The 17,509-nt window shown below is 52.2% G+C and overlaps 1 protein-coding gene across 3 annotated transcripts; it reads right to left on the bottom strand.

The window, feature by feature from the left end:
- Positions 1-295: 295 nt before the first annotated feature.
- Positions 296-15,804, bottom strand: FOXP3 (forkhead box P3). 3 transcript variants are annotated; one of them, XM_045570370.1, is made up of 15 exons: positions 15,617-15,801; positions 15,046-15,494; positions 14,277-14,278; positions 13,458-13,556; positions 6,618-6,849; positions 5,992-6,096; positions 5,740-5,878; positions 5,302-5,389; positions 5,128-5,232; positions 3,848-3,935; positions 3,587-3,667; positions 2,485-2,635; positions 1,768-1,844; positions 1,103-1,204; positions 296-911 (listed from the first exon to the last, which is right to left on the bottom strand). In XM_045570370.1, exons 5-15 carry the CDS (start codon positions 6,825-6,827, stop codon positions 762-764), a joined length of 1,296 nt encoding a protein of 431 aa, XP_045426326.1. In that variant the 5' UTR covers positions 6,828-6,849; positions 13,458-13,556; positions 14,277-14,278; positions 15,046-15,494; positions 15,617-15,801; the 3' UTR covers positions 296-761. The 3 variants fall into 3 exon arrangements, with proteins under 3 accessions (XP_045426326.1, XP_045426325.1, XP_036316584.1); XM_045570369.1 differs by having other exon boundaries at positions 5,128-5,389; positions 15,617-15,804; XM_036460691.2 differs by lacking the exons at positions 13,458-13,556; positions 14,277-14,278; positions 15,046-15,494; positions 15,617-15,801 and having other exon boundaries at positions 6,618-8,171.
- Positions 15,805-17,509: the final 1,705 nt, after the last annotated feature.

Here is a 17,509-nt window from a genome sequence, read left to right as displayed (position 1 = left end):
TCCAGGACCTGAGACCCTGAAGGCACTAAGGCTGCTTCTGTGTGGGTGTGTAGGCATCCCCCGTGTGACACTGCACCTAGGGCAGTGGTCGGCAAACTGTGGCTCTCGAGCCACATGCGGCTCTTTGGCCCCCTGAGTGTGGCTCTTCCACAAAATACCACGGCCTGGGCGAGTCTATGTTGAAGAAGTGGCGTTAGAAGTTTAAGTTTAAAAAATGTGGCTCTCCAAAGAAATGTCAGCCGTTGTCCTGTTGATATTTGGCTCTGTGGACTGATGAGTTTGCCGACCACTGGCCTAGGGGCCTAGAGGCTGGCTGTGGGGGTGTGCTCTGGGGTATGTGGGTTGACAGGCGTACTTGGGTGCGATTGTCTGTGTGACTGCAGATGTGAGGTTGTGTGAGTGTATTGAGACAGGCTCTTTGTATGAAGTCCTTGGGACAGGATTGTGACTTGTTTTTCAGCCCTAGGTTGCCTGTGAGTGCCCGAGGCAGGTTGTGTGTGTGGTCAATTGGGAAGGCTCAGTTTTCCTGCAGAGCCTGTCGTGGGGGGCTCTGATGGGGGTGCGGGGCTGAGGTCCCTCTGAGCAGCCTTGGTGCAGAGCATATGACCCAGGGGGTAGTCAGCTTGGTAGTAGGGTCCCTGGCAGGCAAGACAGTGCACACACTTCCTGGTCGCCGTGGGGATGTCCAGGCCTGTCACCCCCACCCCCTGCCACTATGCCCCCCATCTCGGCCCCTGTCCTTCCCTTCCTTGGCTGTGCAGTCAGGGGTCGGCTAGGGGGTTGAAGCGCCTGCTGGGCTTCTGGCTCCTCTTCTTGCGGAACTCAAACTCGTCCACGGTCCACACGGCCCCCTTCTCGCTCTCCACCCGCACGAAGCACTTGTGCAGGCTCAGGTTGTGGCGGATGGCGTTCTGTGGAAGGAGGGGCAGCCAGTCAGGCCGGGTGGAGGCAGCGGGCGGGCAGTCATCCTCTGACACCGGCAGTCTACCACAAACCAGCCTCCTGCCCCTTCCCGTCACGTGTGCAAGCCCCGCCCCAGGCTGGGCCCGGCACTGGTGGCATCTGAGACCGTCCTGGCCCTGCCGCCTCCAGAGGCACTCACCTTCCAGGTGGTGGGGTGGTTTCTGAAGAAGGCGAACATGCGAATGAACCAGTGGTAGATCTCACTGAGTGTCCGCTGCTTCTCGGGAGCCTCCAGGATGGCCTGGAATTCAGGGGGTGGGGGTAAGGGCATGTGATCTGGGGCAGGAGAAGGGAGGGAGGGCAATGGTGTGGAGGTGATGGATCAGACAGGGTTAGACTTGGGGTGAGGATGGGCCAGGATGGGGATCACCAGCTGAGTTGAGAGTAGAGTCCAGCTCAGGGTTAGGGCTGGCGTTAGGTTCAAGGTCTGGGATGGGGTTGGAGTGGGGTGAGGTTTCTAGGGGTGAGGTTTCAAGGTTTGGGAAGATTAAGGGCCAGCGTGAGGTCAAGTGAAGGGCTTGGAAGATGTGAAGGACCAGGCAGAGCCAGAGGTCAGGGAAGGGGTGGGTTAGACTCAGGCTGGGGACAGATAAGGACATCAGGAAAGGAGTGGGGTTCAGGCCAGCATTTGGCCTGCCCTGGCATGGGTGATGGTTTAGGTTTGGGTGTGGGGGCAGGTCTGGGGAATCACATCTGAGGGGTAGTTTTTTCTAGGAGGCCTCCCTGGGGGTGTTCAGAGGGAGGCTGGGGAGTGGTCCCCACTCCGTCTTCCTCTTCCTCCTCGGCCCGCGCTGTCCCGCTTACCCAGCGGATGAGAGTGGCATAGGTGAACGGGGGCCGCATGTTATGGAACTTGAAGTAGTCCATGTTGTGGAAGAACTCTGTCCGAGGAGGGAGAGGAGTCAGGCCCCCCTAAACCTCCTCACTCCCTCCTACCCTCCACCCTTCCCATGACCAGTTCCTATTGGCCGAGCACTGGCTGTAACCTGTCATTCACTGTACCACCCCCCGCAAAACGGTGTAACCTCTCTGAGGTTCAAAAGCAGGGAAGCCACTTCCACACCAAAAGGGCGTAATTGGTTAAGTGGTGGAACCAGGATGACACTCGAGAGCCCTGATCCCTGTTAAACCCACAGCCCAGGCCTTTTGGGTAGTAGGGACGCGGGACAAATTGTTAAAAATCGAGACTGTCCCGCCAAAAGCAGGATGTCTGGTCACCTTATTAGGGGATTGGTGAACTTGAGGGGGTGAGGGAGACCACTGGAAATCACATAGGTAGCTCCCTTTGACGATCAAATGGAATAGCTGAAGCCCCACTGCCCAGCGGAGATGGGGCTGGACATCTGAGATCCTGATGGGAACTTACAGGCCGCAGACACCCGGAGAGGAAGCCTGGCAAGCAGATGTGCTTGTCCCAAGGTGGCGGTGATGGGGAAGAGCAGTAGGGAACCCCACCCCATAGCACATCAGTCTGGGGGTCAGGGTGTCAGGGACACCATGCAGAACACAGACTGTTCTTACCTGGGAATGTGCTATGTCCGTGGCTGCCCCAGAGGTGCCTCCGCACGGCAAACAGGCCATTGGGGCCCTCCTGGGGGCTGGGCCAGGGCGGGACGGTGGCACCGGGGGTGCCAGCGGCTACAATGCAGCAGGAGCCCTTGTCAGATGACACCTGGGTGTGGCGAGGGAGAAGCTGCTGACCCAGAGGCCGAAACTTTCCACTTGAATTTTAAATAAGTGGGTGTTTTTAAAACTAAGGGCGCCCTGGCCTGGCCAGTGTGGCTCAGTTGGTTGAGCATTGTCGTAAAAGGTCACTGGTTCGATTCCTGGTCAGGGCACATGCTCAGGTTGCAGGTTCTGTCCATTGTAGGGTATGTAAAGGAGACAACTGATAGTTTCTCTCTCACGTCTCTTTCTCTCCCTCTCATCAATAAACACACAGACACACACACAAAAAAAAAACACTTAAAAGCAAGGGTGCTCTCTTCTCAACTCCAGTCTGGTATGTTTTCCCACAAAGCAGCAGGAGCTGTGCTTATCAGACTGTGGTGAGCTGCGGTTGAAATGGGCTCCATTACCCAGGTCACTTATGTCTGCCTGGCCTCAGTTTCCCTCACCTGGGGGTTAGGGATGATAGCAGTGCCTACATCACAGTGGCATCACGAGGACTGAGTGAGGTCACGCCAGCAAAGGGATCAGAAGCAGTGCCTGTGACCCAGGGCCCACCTCGCGGGCATGTGACCTGCACAGCCGTACAGGGCCCTCCCTTTGTTTCGTGCTCTGTGGCTGCCACCTTGAAATCCGAGGCCTGCGTTTTAATTTTGCTCTGGGCCCTGTGAGTCATACAGCCAGTCCTGCCAGTGACACACAGCCTGTGTCCATGAAGTGTCTAGCTACTTGATGTGGCTTTGAAAACAAGGTTATGCTATTTCAAGAGCTTAGGGTCAGAGGGGTTGTAAGTGGAGGGGTGTAGAGGCTCAGATCCGGGCATGTTTGGAGTTGGGAGCGGGGGCTCACGGATCCCAGGGCCCGGATGGAAGGATAGGTCCTCTGTACACTGCAGGGCCCGTCCCTGCCCGCTTCCAGCGGCAGTCTGTGCCGCCACGAGGCCGGGGAGGCTTACCACGGGTGGAGGCTTGGTCAGGGCCATCTTCCCGGCCAAGTGGGCCTGCATAGCACCCAGCTTCTCCTTCTCCAGCACCAGCTGTGAGGATAGTGACAGTGAAGCCTGCGCCTGGTCTCTTACCACCCTGTTTCTGCCCTGAGAGTGCCCTTCCCCCTTCCTTCCTTCATGTTAGTCTCCATCCGGGGTGAGCTCAGCCTCTGGCACAGGGTGGACATAGGTGTGCCCACCATCCCCCCACCATCACCCCAGCCACGTCACCTGCTGCTCCAGAGACTGCACCACCTCCCTCTGGAGGAGACACTGCGCCCTGCCCTTCTCATCCAGGAGATGGTCCGCCTGGCAGTGCCTGGGGAGGGGGAGAGTCCATGCGGTGGCCATGGCAGGCCTGGCCTCGTGGCTCAATGTTCTCAATGGGGAGAGCTCAGCCTCTAACCCCTCCACCTCAGTCTCCCTCTCACACCCCTCATTCCTTCAACACATGCTGCTTGGTATCTCCTCTGGGCCAGGCCTGAGCGGGCCACTGGAGCCTGGCCAGGGTGTTGGAGATGACTTAGAAGGAGGTAAGCTGGGAGCAGCCAGGTAGGTGAGAGCAGGAAAGGCATTCCAGGCGGAGGGAAAGCCTGGTGGTGACGAGGATAGGATACACTGAGTTGCCAGTGATAGTCGGGTAAGATTGGAGAAAGTGTGTGTGTGTGTGTGTGTGTGTGTGTGTGTGTGTGTGTGTGTTTGGTATCTGGAGGTCTCTGGTTGTGATGAAGCTAAGAAGAGGCAGCAAAAGCCATTTTGAGGAGCTGGGACTTTGGGGATCAATAAAATCATCCTGGTGTGTTGGCATGACAGGTAAAGCAGTAGAGAGCAAAGCAGGAGAGGTGTGGATTCTGGAGCCTGGCTACCTGGGTTCAAATCCCACTTCTGTCACTTAGGAACTGGGTAATCTCGATCAGCACACTGAACCTCTCTGGCCTGTTGCTTTGTCTCTAAAACAATAGTACAGGTAAATAACAGTACATGTGCCTAGTAGTATGCCCCATATATAGATGAGAAAACCAAGGTCCAGGGAAGCTAAGCAACCTGCCCAAGATCTTACAGCTAGTGATGGATGGAGCCTGGATTTGAATTCTCAGTCTCAGCTTTTGCCTTTTTTTTTTTTTTTTTTTCATTACCTGAGGATATATTTTCCATAGATTTTTAGAGAGAGTGGAAGGGGGTGTGTGTGCATTTTTAGAGAGAGAGAGAGAGACAGAGAGAGAGAGAGAGAGACATGGATGTGAAAGAGACACATGGATTGGTTGCCTCCTGCACATGCCTAGACTGGGGCCAGGGATTGTAGGTATGTGCCCTTGGCAAATAATTGAACCCACAACCCTTTGGTATGCAGGCCGATGCTCCAACCACTGAGCTACAGAAGCCAGGGCTGAGCTTTTGCCTCTTTTATCAAATTACTACCTACCAGGGTGAGGCCTGAGCTGAGACCTGCACCCCAGACCTCCTCCCACAAACGGGACCACCCTGGACTGGATTAGGCCTGGGCCACTCACTTGAGGAAGTCCTCTGGCTCCTCAAAGACCTTCTCACATCCGGGCCACTTGCAGACGCCATTTGCCAGCAGTGAGTAGGAGCCCTGGGGCACGGTCGAGAGGGTGCTGGGGGGACAGATGGTGTCAGGGGAGGGAACACCAAGGCAAGGGTCCTTTCCAGCCGTGCCCACTGACCTGTCTTTCCTGGGTGCACCAGGGCTTGGGAAGGTGCAGAGCAGTGTCGGCTCCCTGGACACCCACTCCAGGCTGGTCATGTTGATCCCTGTGGGCGGGGACAGGGCACCTCTGGAGATGGAGGCTCTGAGCTGGGCTCTGAGGCTCTCAAGGCCTCTCCTTTTGAGTTTCCCGCCCTCCTGAACCTCTGGGAGCATCTCAAAGATTGCCATTCGCAACGGCTGACATTTTGATGAGCTCTGCAAAGATCTGCTTCCGTGATTTCGATGTTCTGCACCTTTCAGGTTCTGAGCCTGACATTTTCCGGAGGCTGGAGTTTCCGAGATGACAAAACCCGACCCCTAACCCTTGAGGGCCGCAATTCAGCAGCCTCCACTGCTTACAGTCAAGGACTTGGGGGCTCTGGGATTCTGTGGGGGCTGCGGGGTGTGGTATTACCAGGTGGCAGGCCAGGCCGGGCCTTGAGAGAGAAGACCCCAGTGGCAGCAGTGGGTGGTGGGAGGCTGATCATAGCTGGTCTGTCCAGTGGGTGCACCTGCAGCACGGGGGTCCGGGCATGGGCATCCACTGTTGAGAGCTGGGGGCACATAGAGACTATGGTTCCACCTGGCCTCCTCCCAATTCCCTCACCTCCTCCCTCCTCCCAATTCCCCCACCTCCCCCTCCTCCCTGCCGAGTCACCGTCCATACCTGGTGCATGAAGTGTGGCCTGTCTTGGAGGAGTGCCTGCAAGTGGGGCGAAGGACCCAGCCGTGTTCCAGAAGGTGTCACCATGACTAGGGGCACTGCGGGCACCTGCGGGGAGAAGGCAGGCAGGAGAGATGCCATCCGCATCCTCACTGTTCTAAATGTCGAATTCATATGCTCCTCACCACAACCCCACGTGGTAGGCACTAGGACCATCCCCTTTATACATATGTAAAAACTCAGGCTCAGGGAGATTGGGTGACTTTCTAAACATCAACCAACTAATAAGTGGCAGAACGGGCCTCAACTCTGTCACTCATGTCCTAGGGCCCCATCCTCTCTTCTGTCACGTGGGGATGGGGACACATGGCCATACCTGTGGGACCATGATAAAGCTTCCTCTCCTGAGCGGGATTGGGAGTTTGGGGAGAGCCTCGGGTCTCTGAGACCTGCTAAGTGGGGATTTTCTTGGCCCCGTGACATCTGCATAAGTCACAGACTTGCCTGGGACCCAGAAAACCACTTCCTGTGCCCCAGCCGGGCCCCCCGCCCGGTGCCACAGTAAAGGTCGGCACCTGTAGGCCCAGGTACTCCACCCTGCTTGCTCCATCCTGGGCCCCGGGCCTCACCTGCAGCTGTGATGGTGGCATGGGGTTCAAGAAGGAGGAGGAGGCATGGGCCCCACCTCGGAGGTCCCGTCCCTGGAAGGTTGCCCCCGGGCCCTTGGCCCCCAGCAGGTCTGAGGTCTTGGGTGCAGCCCTCCAGCTGGACGAGACTCCTGGGGATGGGCTGAGCACCAAGGACGGGGCCAAGGGCTTGGTTGGCCTGGGGTTGGGCATCGGGTCCTTGTCCAAGGTCAGGCTGTGGAGACATCGGGAAGACAGTTATACATGAGCTGGTGGCGTGCAAATACTCAACCACCTGAACCATGACGACATCCTCTCTGGTGAGAGCAGTCATTGGCTGGGACATGCCCCAAAGGACCCCACAACTAGACCCCAGCTCTGATCATGGTGCATGCACAACTACACACACATTGGTGCCAGGAACATGAGTGTGTGTGTGTGTGTGTGTGTGTCTGCACACATGTCCCATATGCAGAATTACACCATTCAGCATGTGGCGTGCCTGCACATGCTGGCATAGCCCTGGTGGGGATGTGTTCTCTAGAGGGCATTGGGGTTTGTGGGGCCTCAGCCACGGTAGGTCTCTGCTCCTTCCCCCGTCTCTTGAGGCCTTGAATTCAGGCCTCAGCCCTCTGGTCCCCCCTGAAACTGGCATCGGTCACACAACCTTTGCTGATCCCACTGGGACTGTGGTCTCTGATTTTCTTCTGGGAGCATAGTTTTACCCCAGTGACGGGCATATCTGGGAGTGGCAGGGGACATGGACTCAAAAGATCCCACTGGTTGCTGTGAAGGGACAGACTCTAGGAAGGTGAGGGCAGAAACAGAGGACTAGCGAGGAAGCTACTGCAACAGTCCCAGGAGGTGACGATGGTAGCACAGATCAGGATGGTGACAGTGGAGATGGTGAGAAGTGGGTGGATTCTGAGCATGTTTGGAAGGTGGAGTCAGAGAACTTTCTGGTAGCTTGGATCTGGGGCTGAGAGAGAGAGAGAGTCAAGGTGACAGAGCAGCTGTAGGGACAGCTGATGTGACCAGGGATGAGGGAGATGGAGGAAGCAAGAACGGGGTGATGATTCAGATGTGGATGAACATGAAGGGTCTGGCATTAGACATACTAGTGGAAATGCTGAATGGGCAGCTGAGTACAGGAGTCTGGTCATCTCTGGGCTCTGCCCTGTACAGGACTGCTATGGTAGGTGGCAGACAGGAGGAGAGACAGGCTCTCTTGAGCAAGAAGGGCCTGTGGAGCGCCTCAATTCAGTCCCCATCAGAATCTACCCCAGCCTGCCCCAAAGCCTTTATGCTCATGCCGTTTGGCTTGCCTGGAATGCCCACTCTTCCCTGTCCAAGGCCAATCCAGAGAGCCCTACATAGTGGCTCTAGAACCCTATACTTTCCAACAGGCAGAGCTTTGGTTTCCCAGAATCCTGTAATCCCAATCTGAGAGAAGTCAGAGCTAGAAGGGACTGCCCAGTCCAACCTCCATGTTACGAAGAAGACACCCAGGTGCAGCATTCCACAGTCCTGTGGTGACTGGTTGCTCCACTCTTTCTCCAGAGAGGGTGTGTGTGTGTGTGTGTGTGTGTGTGTGTGTGTGTGTGTGTCCACATGTCACAGGCCCCCTGCTGTGGGGCTGTGTGTGTCTCCAGCCTCACCCAACAGTATAGGGTGGGGCACACAGCTGCCGAGAACAGCCTGAGGAAGTATGAGGAGGGTTCTGGGGGAGTGCTGGCTCCTTCCTTTCTTTGCTGTCAGCCATGGGGGTTGTCAGAGGGAGGTGCTGAGGGAGGCTGCGTGAAAATTCAGATACTCAACTCTTCATCTCCCCTGGGGGTTAGAACATTGCTGGGTGAGAAACAGGAGGCTCAGGATAAGAGCCTGAGCGAACTTTAGTGACAAGAAGGTGAATGAAGGAATGAGCGGATGAATGAAGGTGGAGATCAGGGTGATGCTTCTACAAGCCAGGGAAGGCCAGAAATTACCAGGAAATCACGGGAAGCTAGGAGGGAGGCCTGGACACTTCCTCACTACTCTAGAAGGAGTGAATCCTGCCATCACCTTGATCTAGGACTTCAGGCCTCCAGAACCAAGACAATACATTTCAGTTAAGTCACCCAGTTTGTGGTACTTTGTTACAGAAGTGGAGCAAGCTAGTGAGTGGATGTTTTCCATTACCCTGACGTGGTCCACACAGCTTCCTGAGGTCACTTCTGAGGCTGCCTGGACACTTGGCCAGAGCTTATAAAAAATCTCCCCAAACACACGTGGAATGGCCTGACTCAGGGAAGCAGAGATCCATTCTGAGAAAGGGGACATGGGCATGGTCTGTCTGGTGGTGGGTACGCGAGGGCTGGGCTGGGCAGCCAGCTTCCTGCACTGTCTGGTGGGGCGTCCCTTTCTGACTATTTCTCAGAAGACGCATGGAGGATGTTTCTGGGACATAGATTGTGTTTTCATATCGGGGTCCACATCCGGGCCCTATTGTCAGAGCCTCCAACTTCCCCAGGTTTTTCCGCCATTGACGTCACAGCGGCCGGATGTGCTGGGCTTCATCGGCGCCCAGGAGGAAGACAAGGGGGCAGATACCCCGACCCACACGTTTCGTTCCGAGAATCGGCTGGCCCATCCTGCAGCCGGTGTGGCCCACGTGGGGTGATGAGGGTGCTGGCGGATGTGGTGACATCCATCTGGCCACCATGACAAGCCCTGGGCCCTGTAGACCTGGCCCTTCTCAGGCAAGAATAGGTCCGAGCTTTGAGGCTTGAGGAGTTCCATGCAGATCCCATAGATACTGGGACCCTCGGGGTCTTTAAATGGTATTAAACCAGAGCCTCAGAGTCACGGAACATCATTACTTAGATTAAAAGGACCTCAGGATCTCAAACCCACAGACTCTATGGGGTCCACGGGCCCAACTTCTTGGTTCGTGAAAACCAATGTTCCTAGTATCCAAACAGACTGAAAAGCCCCGAAGGACAGAAAGCTCACTACTTCATTGGGTCTTTCACCTACCAGGTCTGGGATTGCAATGCACCTATCCCCACCCCCCAGTCTCCCTCCTAAGTCCTGTGAAGGCAGGAGAATCAGTATTATCCCCTCTCCTTTCCCAGCCCGTGGCCAGGCTCTGCTACTAACTAGCTACCATTCTCCTCAGGCTCCTCTGTGAATCGGGACAATAACAATCTCCATCTTCCATGAAAAGCTTAGCAAAATGTCAGTGATAATGGACACCGCAGGCCCTGGGTCTCCCTGTCCATTCTGGGACAATGTTCCAGACTCACAGACTCTGCCAGAGACGGGGGAGGAAGACAGGGGAGGTTGAGGCTGGCGCACCTTTGGTGAGGGCCTTGTGGCGGGAAGCATGAAAAGCCCTGGCCTTTGCTAGTAGAGATTCCACCACCAGGCTCGCTGGAAAGGCGCTGGGAACCAGTGCCAACTCTGGGGACATGGCTGAGCTCTGTCCATAGCCAGATGTCCTCTGCCTAATGTCCTCCTAGTAACACCACGCTCTGCCCACGAGGCCTTCTTTCCCATGGGGCCCTGGGACCCACCTAGCTAGCTCTTGGGAGGTTAAGCCCCACCATGTGACCATGGATCCTCCTGCTTTAGTGAGGGCCCCACCTGTGAGAAGACAGGATGAAGAATGGCAGCAGATGGGGGGCAACCCATGTCCCCTTGCCCCCTCATGGGTGCTGAGAGGTAAACTGAGGCTCACAGTGGGGGGTGGAGAGACAGAGTAATGGTTCCACTGAGAGTCTTAAGAGCTGAACTAGGGTTTCAACTCTGCCAATGTATTTCTGTGAGGACTGGGGAGAGGCCCTCTCACCCGTTTCTGGGCTTCAATTTGCTCCTCTTATACACCGGGAAGGGGAGAGATGTAGAGTAGGTGAGAGCCAGGGCCCTTCCGCTCTGTATCTGGGCGAGCTGTTGGGTGTAGAGCTTCAAGTTGACAACTGCTCCTCTATCCCGGGGACTGAGAGACAGGGATACATACAGACTCACAGAGACAAAGAGAGATGGAAACAAAGAGACCGACACAGGGGAAGAGAGCGACATAGAGAACAAGAGATACAGAGAGAGATGGAGAGACCTGAGGTGGGATAGGGATAGAGAGACAAAGAGAACAATTGAGATAGAGATACTGAGAGCAGAAACATAACATACATATAGATGATAGATAGATAGATAGAGAGAGAGAGAGAGAGAGAGAGAGAGAGAGAGAGAGAGAATGCCCCAAATAAGAACAGTTGCTGGCCTCTGAATGGTGCCTGAAATGATGAGGAGTAACAAAGGGCAACATGGGGCTACACTAGCGCTGGGTATTGGATTGTGTTGCAAAGCAATAATCAGCAAAGTGGTACGGTTCTGGTATAAGAGCAGACACTGAGGAACAGAACAGAATAGGAAGCCCGAACGCAGACCCATGCCTACAGGGAATGGAGTGTGTGAGGACTGCCCAAACTGGGAGATGGTGTAGGACAGATGGTTTAACCAATGTTTCTGGGACAATGAAGGGAAAAATAAAATGATTGAATGAATAATGAGTCAATTTTCCCACTCACCCCTCCCTGCCCTGTTTGAAATATCAGCACCATCATATAACCTAAAATAAATTCCAGACCCATTAAAAAGAGTAATAATAATATCTAATATGGATCTTGGGTTTATTGTATTCCTGGCCCTATGCTAAGAACTTAACATGGGACCAGAGCTTATAAGAACTCTCATCCCCAAACACATGTGGAATGGCCTGACTCAGGGAAGCAGAGATCCATTCTGAGAAAGGGGACATGGGTATGGTCTGTCCGGTGGAGGGTACGGGAGGGCTGAGCTGGGCAGCCAACTTATTGGTATGTAGATGGGTAGGATTAATTCTCACAACTACTGTTGAGGTAGGCACTATTATTACTACCACAGTATGTATGAGGAAATGGAGGTACAGAGAGTTTAAATGCCTGGCTAAAAATCACACAGATGGCTTGGGGTGAGGCTGGGTTTGTCACAGACAGCCTGACTCCAACACATGTGAGTGAACACACTTCATTTTCAAGTGGGAAAGGACTTTCTTTTTTTCTTTTAAAAAAATATATTTTCTTGATTTTTTACAGAGAGGAAGGGAGAGGGGTAGAGAGTCAGAAACATCAATGAGAGAGAAACATTGATCAGCTGCCTCCTGCACACTCCGTACTGGGGATGTGCCCGCAACCAACGTACATGCCCTAGAACCGAACTTGAGACCCTTCAATCTGCAGGCTGACGCTCTATCCACTGAGCCAAACTGGTCAGGGCGGGAAAGGCCTTTCTAAGCACAAAACCAACGATAGTATCCACAGAAGAAAAGGCTAATCTATTGGACTATATAAAAACATCACAAGTATCACAAAACACTGTGAACAAATAGAAAAAAATATTTGCCATATATGTAGGGCTGATGGAAGGTTAAGATCCTTTTAAATAAAGAGCTATGGTAAATCAATAAGAAAAAAAGATGAACACCCTATTAGGATGAAGGACACCAGACCCCCCAAAAACACAAATAGGCAATAAACAGTTGTAATAAAGAATGTAAATTTCAACAATGTGGTAATATTTTTTCTTACCTGTTATGTTGAGAAAAGATTTAAAAATGACAATACCCACCCAGGGTTAGACCGAGTAGAGGGAGCATAAAACAGCACAACCGTTGGAAGAACAGTTTGCAGAGAGGGTCAGAAACCTTAAAAATGTACACACGCTTTGCCATAGAACTCTATTTTCAGGAATCCAAGAGACTAATCAGGGAAGATTATGGGGGGAAATGAGAAACAACCCAAATGCCCATCGCTGGGCATTTGGTCGAATCAATCATGGTTCATGCCAATGTGAGGTCAGTTTTGACAGCTGTGAAAGATCATATGCTAAAGCAATCTTTAGTGATCAACAAAAATGCTCCCATTAATTGAATAAAGCAGGGACAAAGCCAATAAATAGTGTGATTCCAATTTAGTTAAAAAAATACTAGCAGCTAAAACTTTAGTGAACACTTGCTAAGCCTGCAGAGATGAACTCATCCCAGCCTTGAACAGCCTGTTCTGTTCCCGGACATGGACTCTGGACACACACACACACACACACACACACACACACACACACGGTCCTGGGATTAGGACCACACAGTTAAGCCACGGTTGACAATGGCATGAAGTGCCTTCCACGAGAACAAGTTCAGTTAAGTCCACAACCTGACCCGACAGCTCATGGTCCTCCTTTGAGCGGAGCACACAGAATTGATGATCATTCTTATAAAATGTAAATGTCCACATCAGCATTTCTCAACACTCTGTTATTGAGTACCAATTGTGCGTACAGTTCTATGCTGTATGCTGGGTGGGAACGCAAGATGAGAGAGCAGGTGAGATGGCGGGAGAAAGACTGAGGAAAGGAATCAGACAGAGTGTGGTCCAGATGGAGGGCACAGACAGAAAAAATGGTCAGAGGAGACAAACACAGAAGGATGGAGATTCTGAGTGCCAGGGCAACAGACAGAGAAAGAGTGTGTCAGATAAACATGGAATAAGTGAGACATGGTGAATAGAGACAGAAGGATGGGTGACATTGAGAGAGAAGAGATGAAGAGAGGTGAGAGATGTAACTGAAATTTACAGTTATACCTGGACAGCATTTCAAGTTGTTTAAGGATCTGAAATTCATAAAGATTGGCGGTTGACATATTTAAAAAGTCCTACCCATCTACATATCAATTTCATTATCTTTGCCTCCACCCAAGCATAGATTAAGTACTTTACCTCTCAGGCTTCTGGCATCTATTATTTTTATTATTATTGTAAAAAAAGACCTTACCTGACCAGGACCACAGAAGCCGCATGCGTTTGGACTATATGGAGGACTCCTGACCCTCCAGCGCCTACCTCATTGCTGTCTCTTCCGCTGGGCCCGCATCTGGTGGGGGAGAGCGGGGACACTCACCTTGGTGAAGTGGACTGACAGAAAAAGATCAGCCCGCCTTGTGGGAAACTGTCATATATCAAAAACAACTTTGCTTTTATACCGAGAAGAAAACCCACAGTGTGGAAGCCACCTCTCTCTTCTAATAATCCAATTTTTTTTTCGATGACTGTGTGCACTTATTATCACCGGGTGGGGGGGGGAGGCTCTCAGAGGTCTATAGTGTTCTCTCTCTCTCTCTCTCTCTCTCTCTCTCTCTCTCTCTCTCTCTCTCTTCTCCTCTTCTTGATTATGAGACTTAAAAGGCAATTATGAAATTCTGGGTTTTCTCTTTGCCCTTTACAAGTCATCTGAAAATATGATTTCTTCCCCTCACCACAGAGGTGAGAGGTATCAATGAGATAACAGGACTCATGAGAAACCACAGGTTTTTTTTAAAGACAAAAGTGTGTAGAGTTAGGAAAAACAACAAAGGAAAAGAACTCGAATAAATCACAGGGCACCCTGGGTGTTCACAGACGCTACTCTGGGAGGGAGAGGCTCTTTGGGGGTCTCCGGGAAAAGACACAGAGGCACTAAACCCTTGTGTGCGCACGGGAAACACCAGGGAAGGGAATGAAATAGGGCTGGGTTTCCAGAGGCCTCAGTTCCCCCTTAGGTGGCATTGTTATGGTCATCACTGTTCTTACTGCCCAGGGAGGGGGAGCTCTGGACATCTTTGCAACCCATCTTCCCACAGAGAGTGAGAGAAATTACTAGAAGGAGAAAAAATCAGGGAGTCCTCCCCACGCCCCACAATTCCCAGAATGGAAGAATCTGAGCATCACTGGCTCCCAGAATCCACTGAGCATCACTGAGTGAGGACAAGGAGAAGAGTCTCACTTCATCATGGCTTGAGAGCTCTGACCTGGAGGCCACCTTGTGGGGAAGGTCATGGCCAGGAGCCCAGTATTAATGGCTCCATCCTCACAAAGCTCAGCTTGCTTGTAGTCAGGGATGCCATGGCCTGATGCTCCTGCCTCAGCCTTTGTGACTTCCTACTTAGAAAAAAAAAAACCCACTTCCAAGGCTTTAGGATTCCAAATATCTGCCAACACCCCCCTAACTGACATTTATCTCAAAATCTCCATGTGACAGACATAGTGCTGGATATTTCTCACACATGGTCACATTCACGCCCTAGCCTGTCTGACTCAGTGGATAGAGCGCTGGCCCTCCAACTGAAGGGTCCCGGGTTCGATTCTGGTCAAGGGCATATACCTCGGTAGCAGGCTGGATCCCCAGCCCTGGTCGGGGCGCATGGGGGAGAAAACCAATTGGTGTGTCTCTCTCACATTGATGTTTCTCTCTGTCTCTCCTCCTCCATTCCACTCTCTCTAAAAATTAATGCAAAAATACTCTCTAGTAAGAGTTAACAACAACAACAACTAAAACAACAACAACAACAACAACAACAAAATGCTCAGTCACATTCAATCCTCACCAAAGCCTGTTGCGGTCCATGTTGACATCATGGCCATTACACAGGTGGACAAAATGGAGACGCGTAGTCAAGAAACTTGTCCCAGGTCACAGAGCTGGCAAGTGGGAGCCATGCCTTTTGGTGCTAGACTTTGAAACCCCCAAGTTTCCTTGAGGCCAACAGTCTCAGGTTTTCAATACTAGGATGCAATGACGGGGAGGTTCTCGGGTTCTTCTAGGGGGCTTGAAGGTTGTGCGGTGTTAAGGTTGTCCAAGAATTGGTGGCTGCATGTCCTCGCCTCAGTGGGCACCTCCTCCAATCGATGCTCAACAGGGAAGACCAGCATCCAGGGGCTTCTCCTGAAGAACCATGGTTGAGACTCCCAGGCCCCGTCTCCCCAGCGCCCTGCATGGCCCAGGATTGTGTCATCCAATGTTCACTCCAAACTATCCGCGAGACTGGTTTCAGGCCTGGGGAAGAGAAATTGGAAACAGCTTTTTATTCACAGGGTACAAACCTTGTGCCCGAGACCCACCCCTTCACCCCTGTGCCTCTTTCCCTCCCCTCTCAAAGAGAGAGCCTCTTTCCTCACCTTTCTGGAAAAGCCCAGAGGGGGCCTGATGGCCTGCTTTTGTGAAGGTAAGAAAAAAAAAAAAGTGAATAGAAAAAAAAAAAAAAAAAAGACTTAAAAAAACCAGCCAACAACGACAATTGAAAAAAACAAAACAAAACCCAACCCTCCCTACCATTAGGTCAAAACAAAACTTTCACTGGTTGAAGCTGCTGAGTTGGTGGGACATGTCTGGGACCCAAATATGGCCTGTGTGCCAGGCATCCAGGGGATGCACCAGGTGGGGTGAGGTTCTCAGGCTGGGACCTGCAGGAACCCTGTATACAGCAGGGGATTACAGTTGTGGCATATGGCTGGGAGCAAGGGGGTAGGGGAGGATTAGTGGACTTGTCAAGAAGGAGTCCTGGGCCGAAACTGGTTTGGCCTGTGGACTGAAAGGTCCCGGGTTCAATTCCGGTCAAGGGCATGTACCTTGGTTGCGGGCGCATCCCTGGTGGGGGGTGTGCAAGAGGCAGCTGATCGATGATTCTCTCTCATTGATGTTTCTAACTCTCTATCCCCCTCTCTTCCTCTTTGTAAAAAAAAAAAAATCAATAAAATATATTTTTTTTAAAAAAAGGAGTCTGGGAAGCTGACATCAAGGATCTCCCCAAGGTTGATGACCCCTTGCTCCCCACGGACTTGGGCCTGAACATTTTTCACTTGCTGAGTAACTATCAACCAGGCCAGTTCTAGAAGCTGAGGCCTCGTCCTGTCCCAGGTCTTGCCCTTCCTGAGAGAAGGGGCTGGTTTTCTCTCTCAGGGTTAGAGGTATGGGCTGAACCTCCCTTATGCCTTCCCAGACCATCTCTCCCTTACTGTCGGAGGAGTGGCCAGAGAAAGAGGGGGGAAACTGAGAGTGGTAGCCCAAAGATTCCCAGGAGGCTACTTGAGTGGGGCACTGTGTGTGTGTGTGTGTGTGTGGGGGGGGGGGCTGCTGCTGCTGTGAGCCAGGACCCTTGCAGAGTGAGAACTGTGTGTCAGGTAGGCAGAGAGGGACTGAGTTCACCACCTATTCTCTGTACTGGACTACATGCTCTCCAGTGAAGGCTTCTGGGGGACAGTGGGCAGAATTAAAGAGGTGGGGCCAGTTGGCAAGGCTCAGTGGTTGAACGTCAACCTATGAACCAGGAGGTCACAGTTTGATTCCCTGTCAGGGTACATCCTGGGTTGTGGGCTCCATTCTCAGTAGGGGGCATGCAGGAGGCAGCTGATCGACAATTCTCTCTTACCCGTGGATGTTTCTATCTCTCTTTCCTTCCTCTCTGAAACCAATAAAATATAAAAAAACAAAAACAAAAACGCTCACAAAAAAAAAACAAAGAGGTGGGTGAAAACCCCCAGAGCAGGGGGCCTTTGAGAAAGACTTGAAGGGAAGTGAGGAAGGGAGCCATGTAGACATCTGAGTAATTCCAGAGGAAACAGCCAGTGCAAAGGCCCTAAGGTAGGAATGTGTCTGATTTACTTAAGGTCTGCTAAGGTCGTAAGGTTATAATAGTGTGAGAGACGGGGAGAGGGGTTGGAGGTGAGGTCATTGAAGGGACAAGTGGGTTGGTTAGCCAATGCAGGATCTTGTAGGAGGTGGCCACAGGAGAATTGTGAGCAGATGAAAGATGTGAAGTGCCTTGAGATTTAACAGGATCCCTCTGATTGTTGAATGTAGAACTGACTGTAGGAATAAGGGTAGAAGCAGGGGGGCCATTGAGAGAGAGGCTACTGCAACAGTTCAGGGTACTGGTGATGGTGTTGGCAGTGGAGGGGGTGAGAAAAGGGTGGACTTGGGAAATACTGTAAAAAGAGAGCTCATAGGATCTGTTAAAGGATGAGAGTCTGGTGTCTAGACTTGGACACAGACAATGCCCTAACTGGGAAGGT

The sequence above is a fragment of the Pipistrellus kuhlii genome, unplaced genomic scaffold, assembly GCF_014108245.1.
Source record: "Pipistrellus kuhlii isolate mPipKuh1 unplaced genomic scaffold, mPipKuh1.p scaffold_m20_p_32, whole genome shotgun sequence".
Lineage (NCBI taxonomy): Eukaryota > Metazoa > Chordata > Mammalia > Chiroptera > Vespertilionidae > Pipistrellus > Pipistrellus kuhlii.
This window is presented reverse-complemented; position numbering and strand designations above follow the sequence as displayed.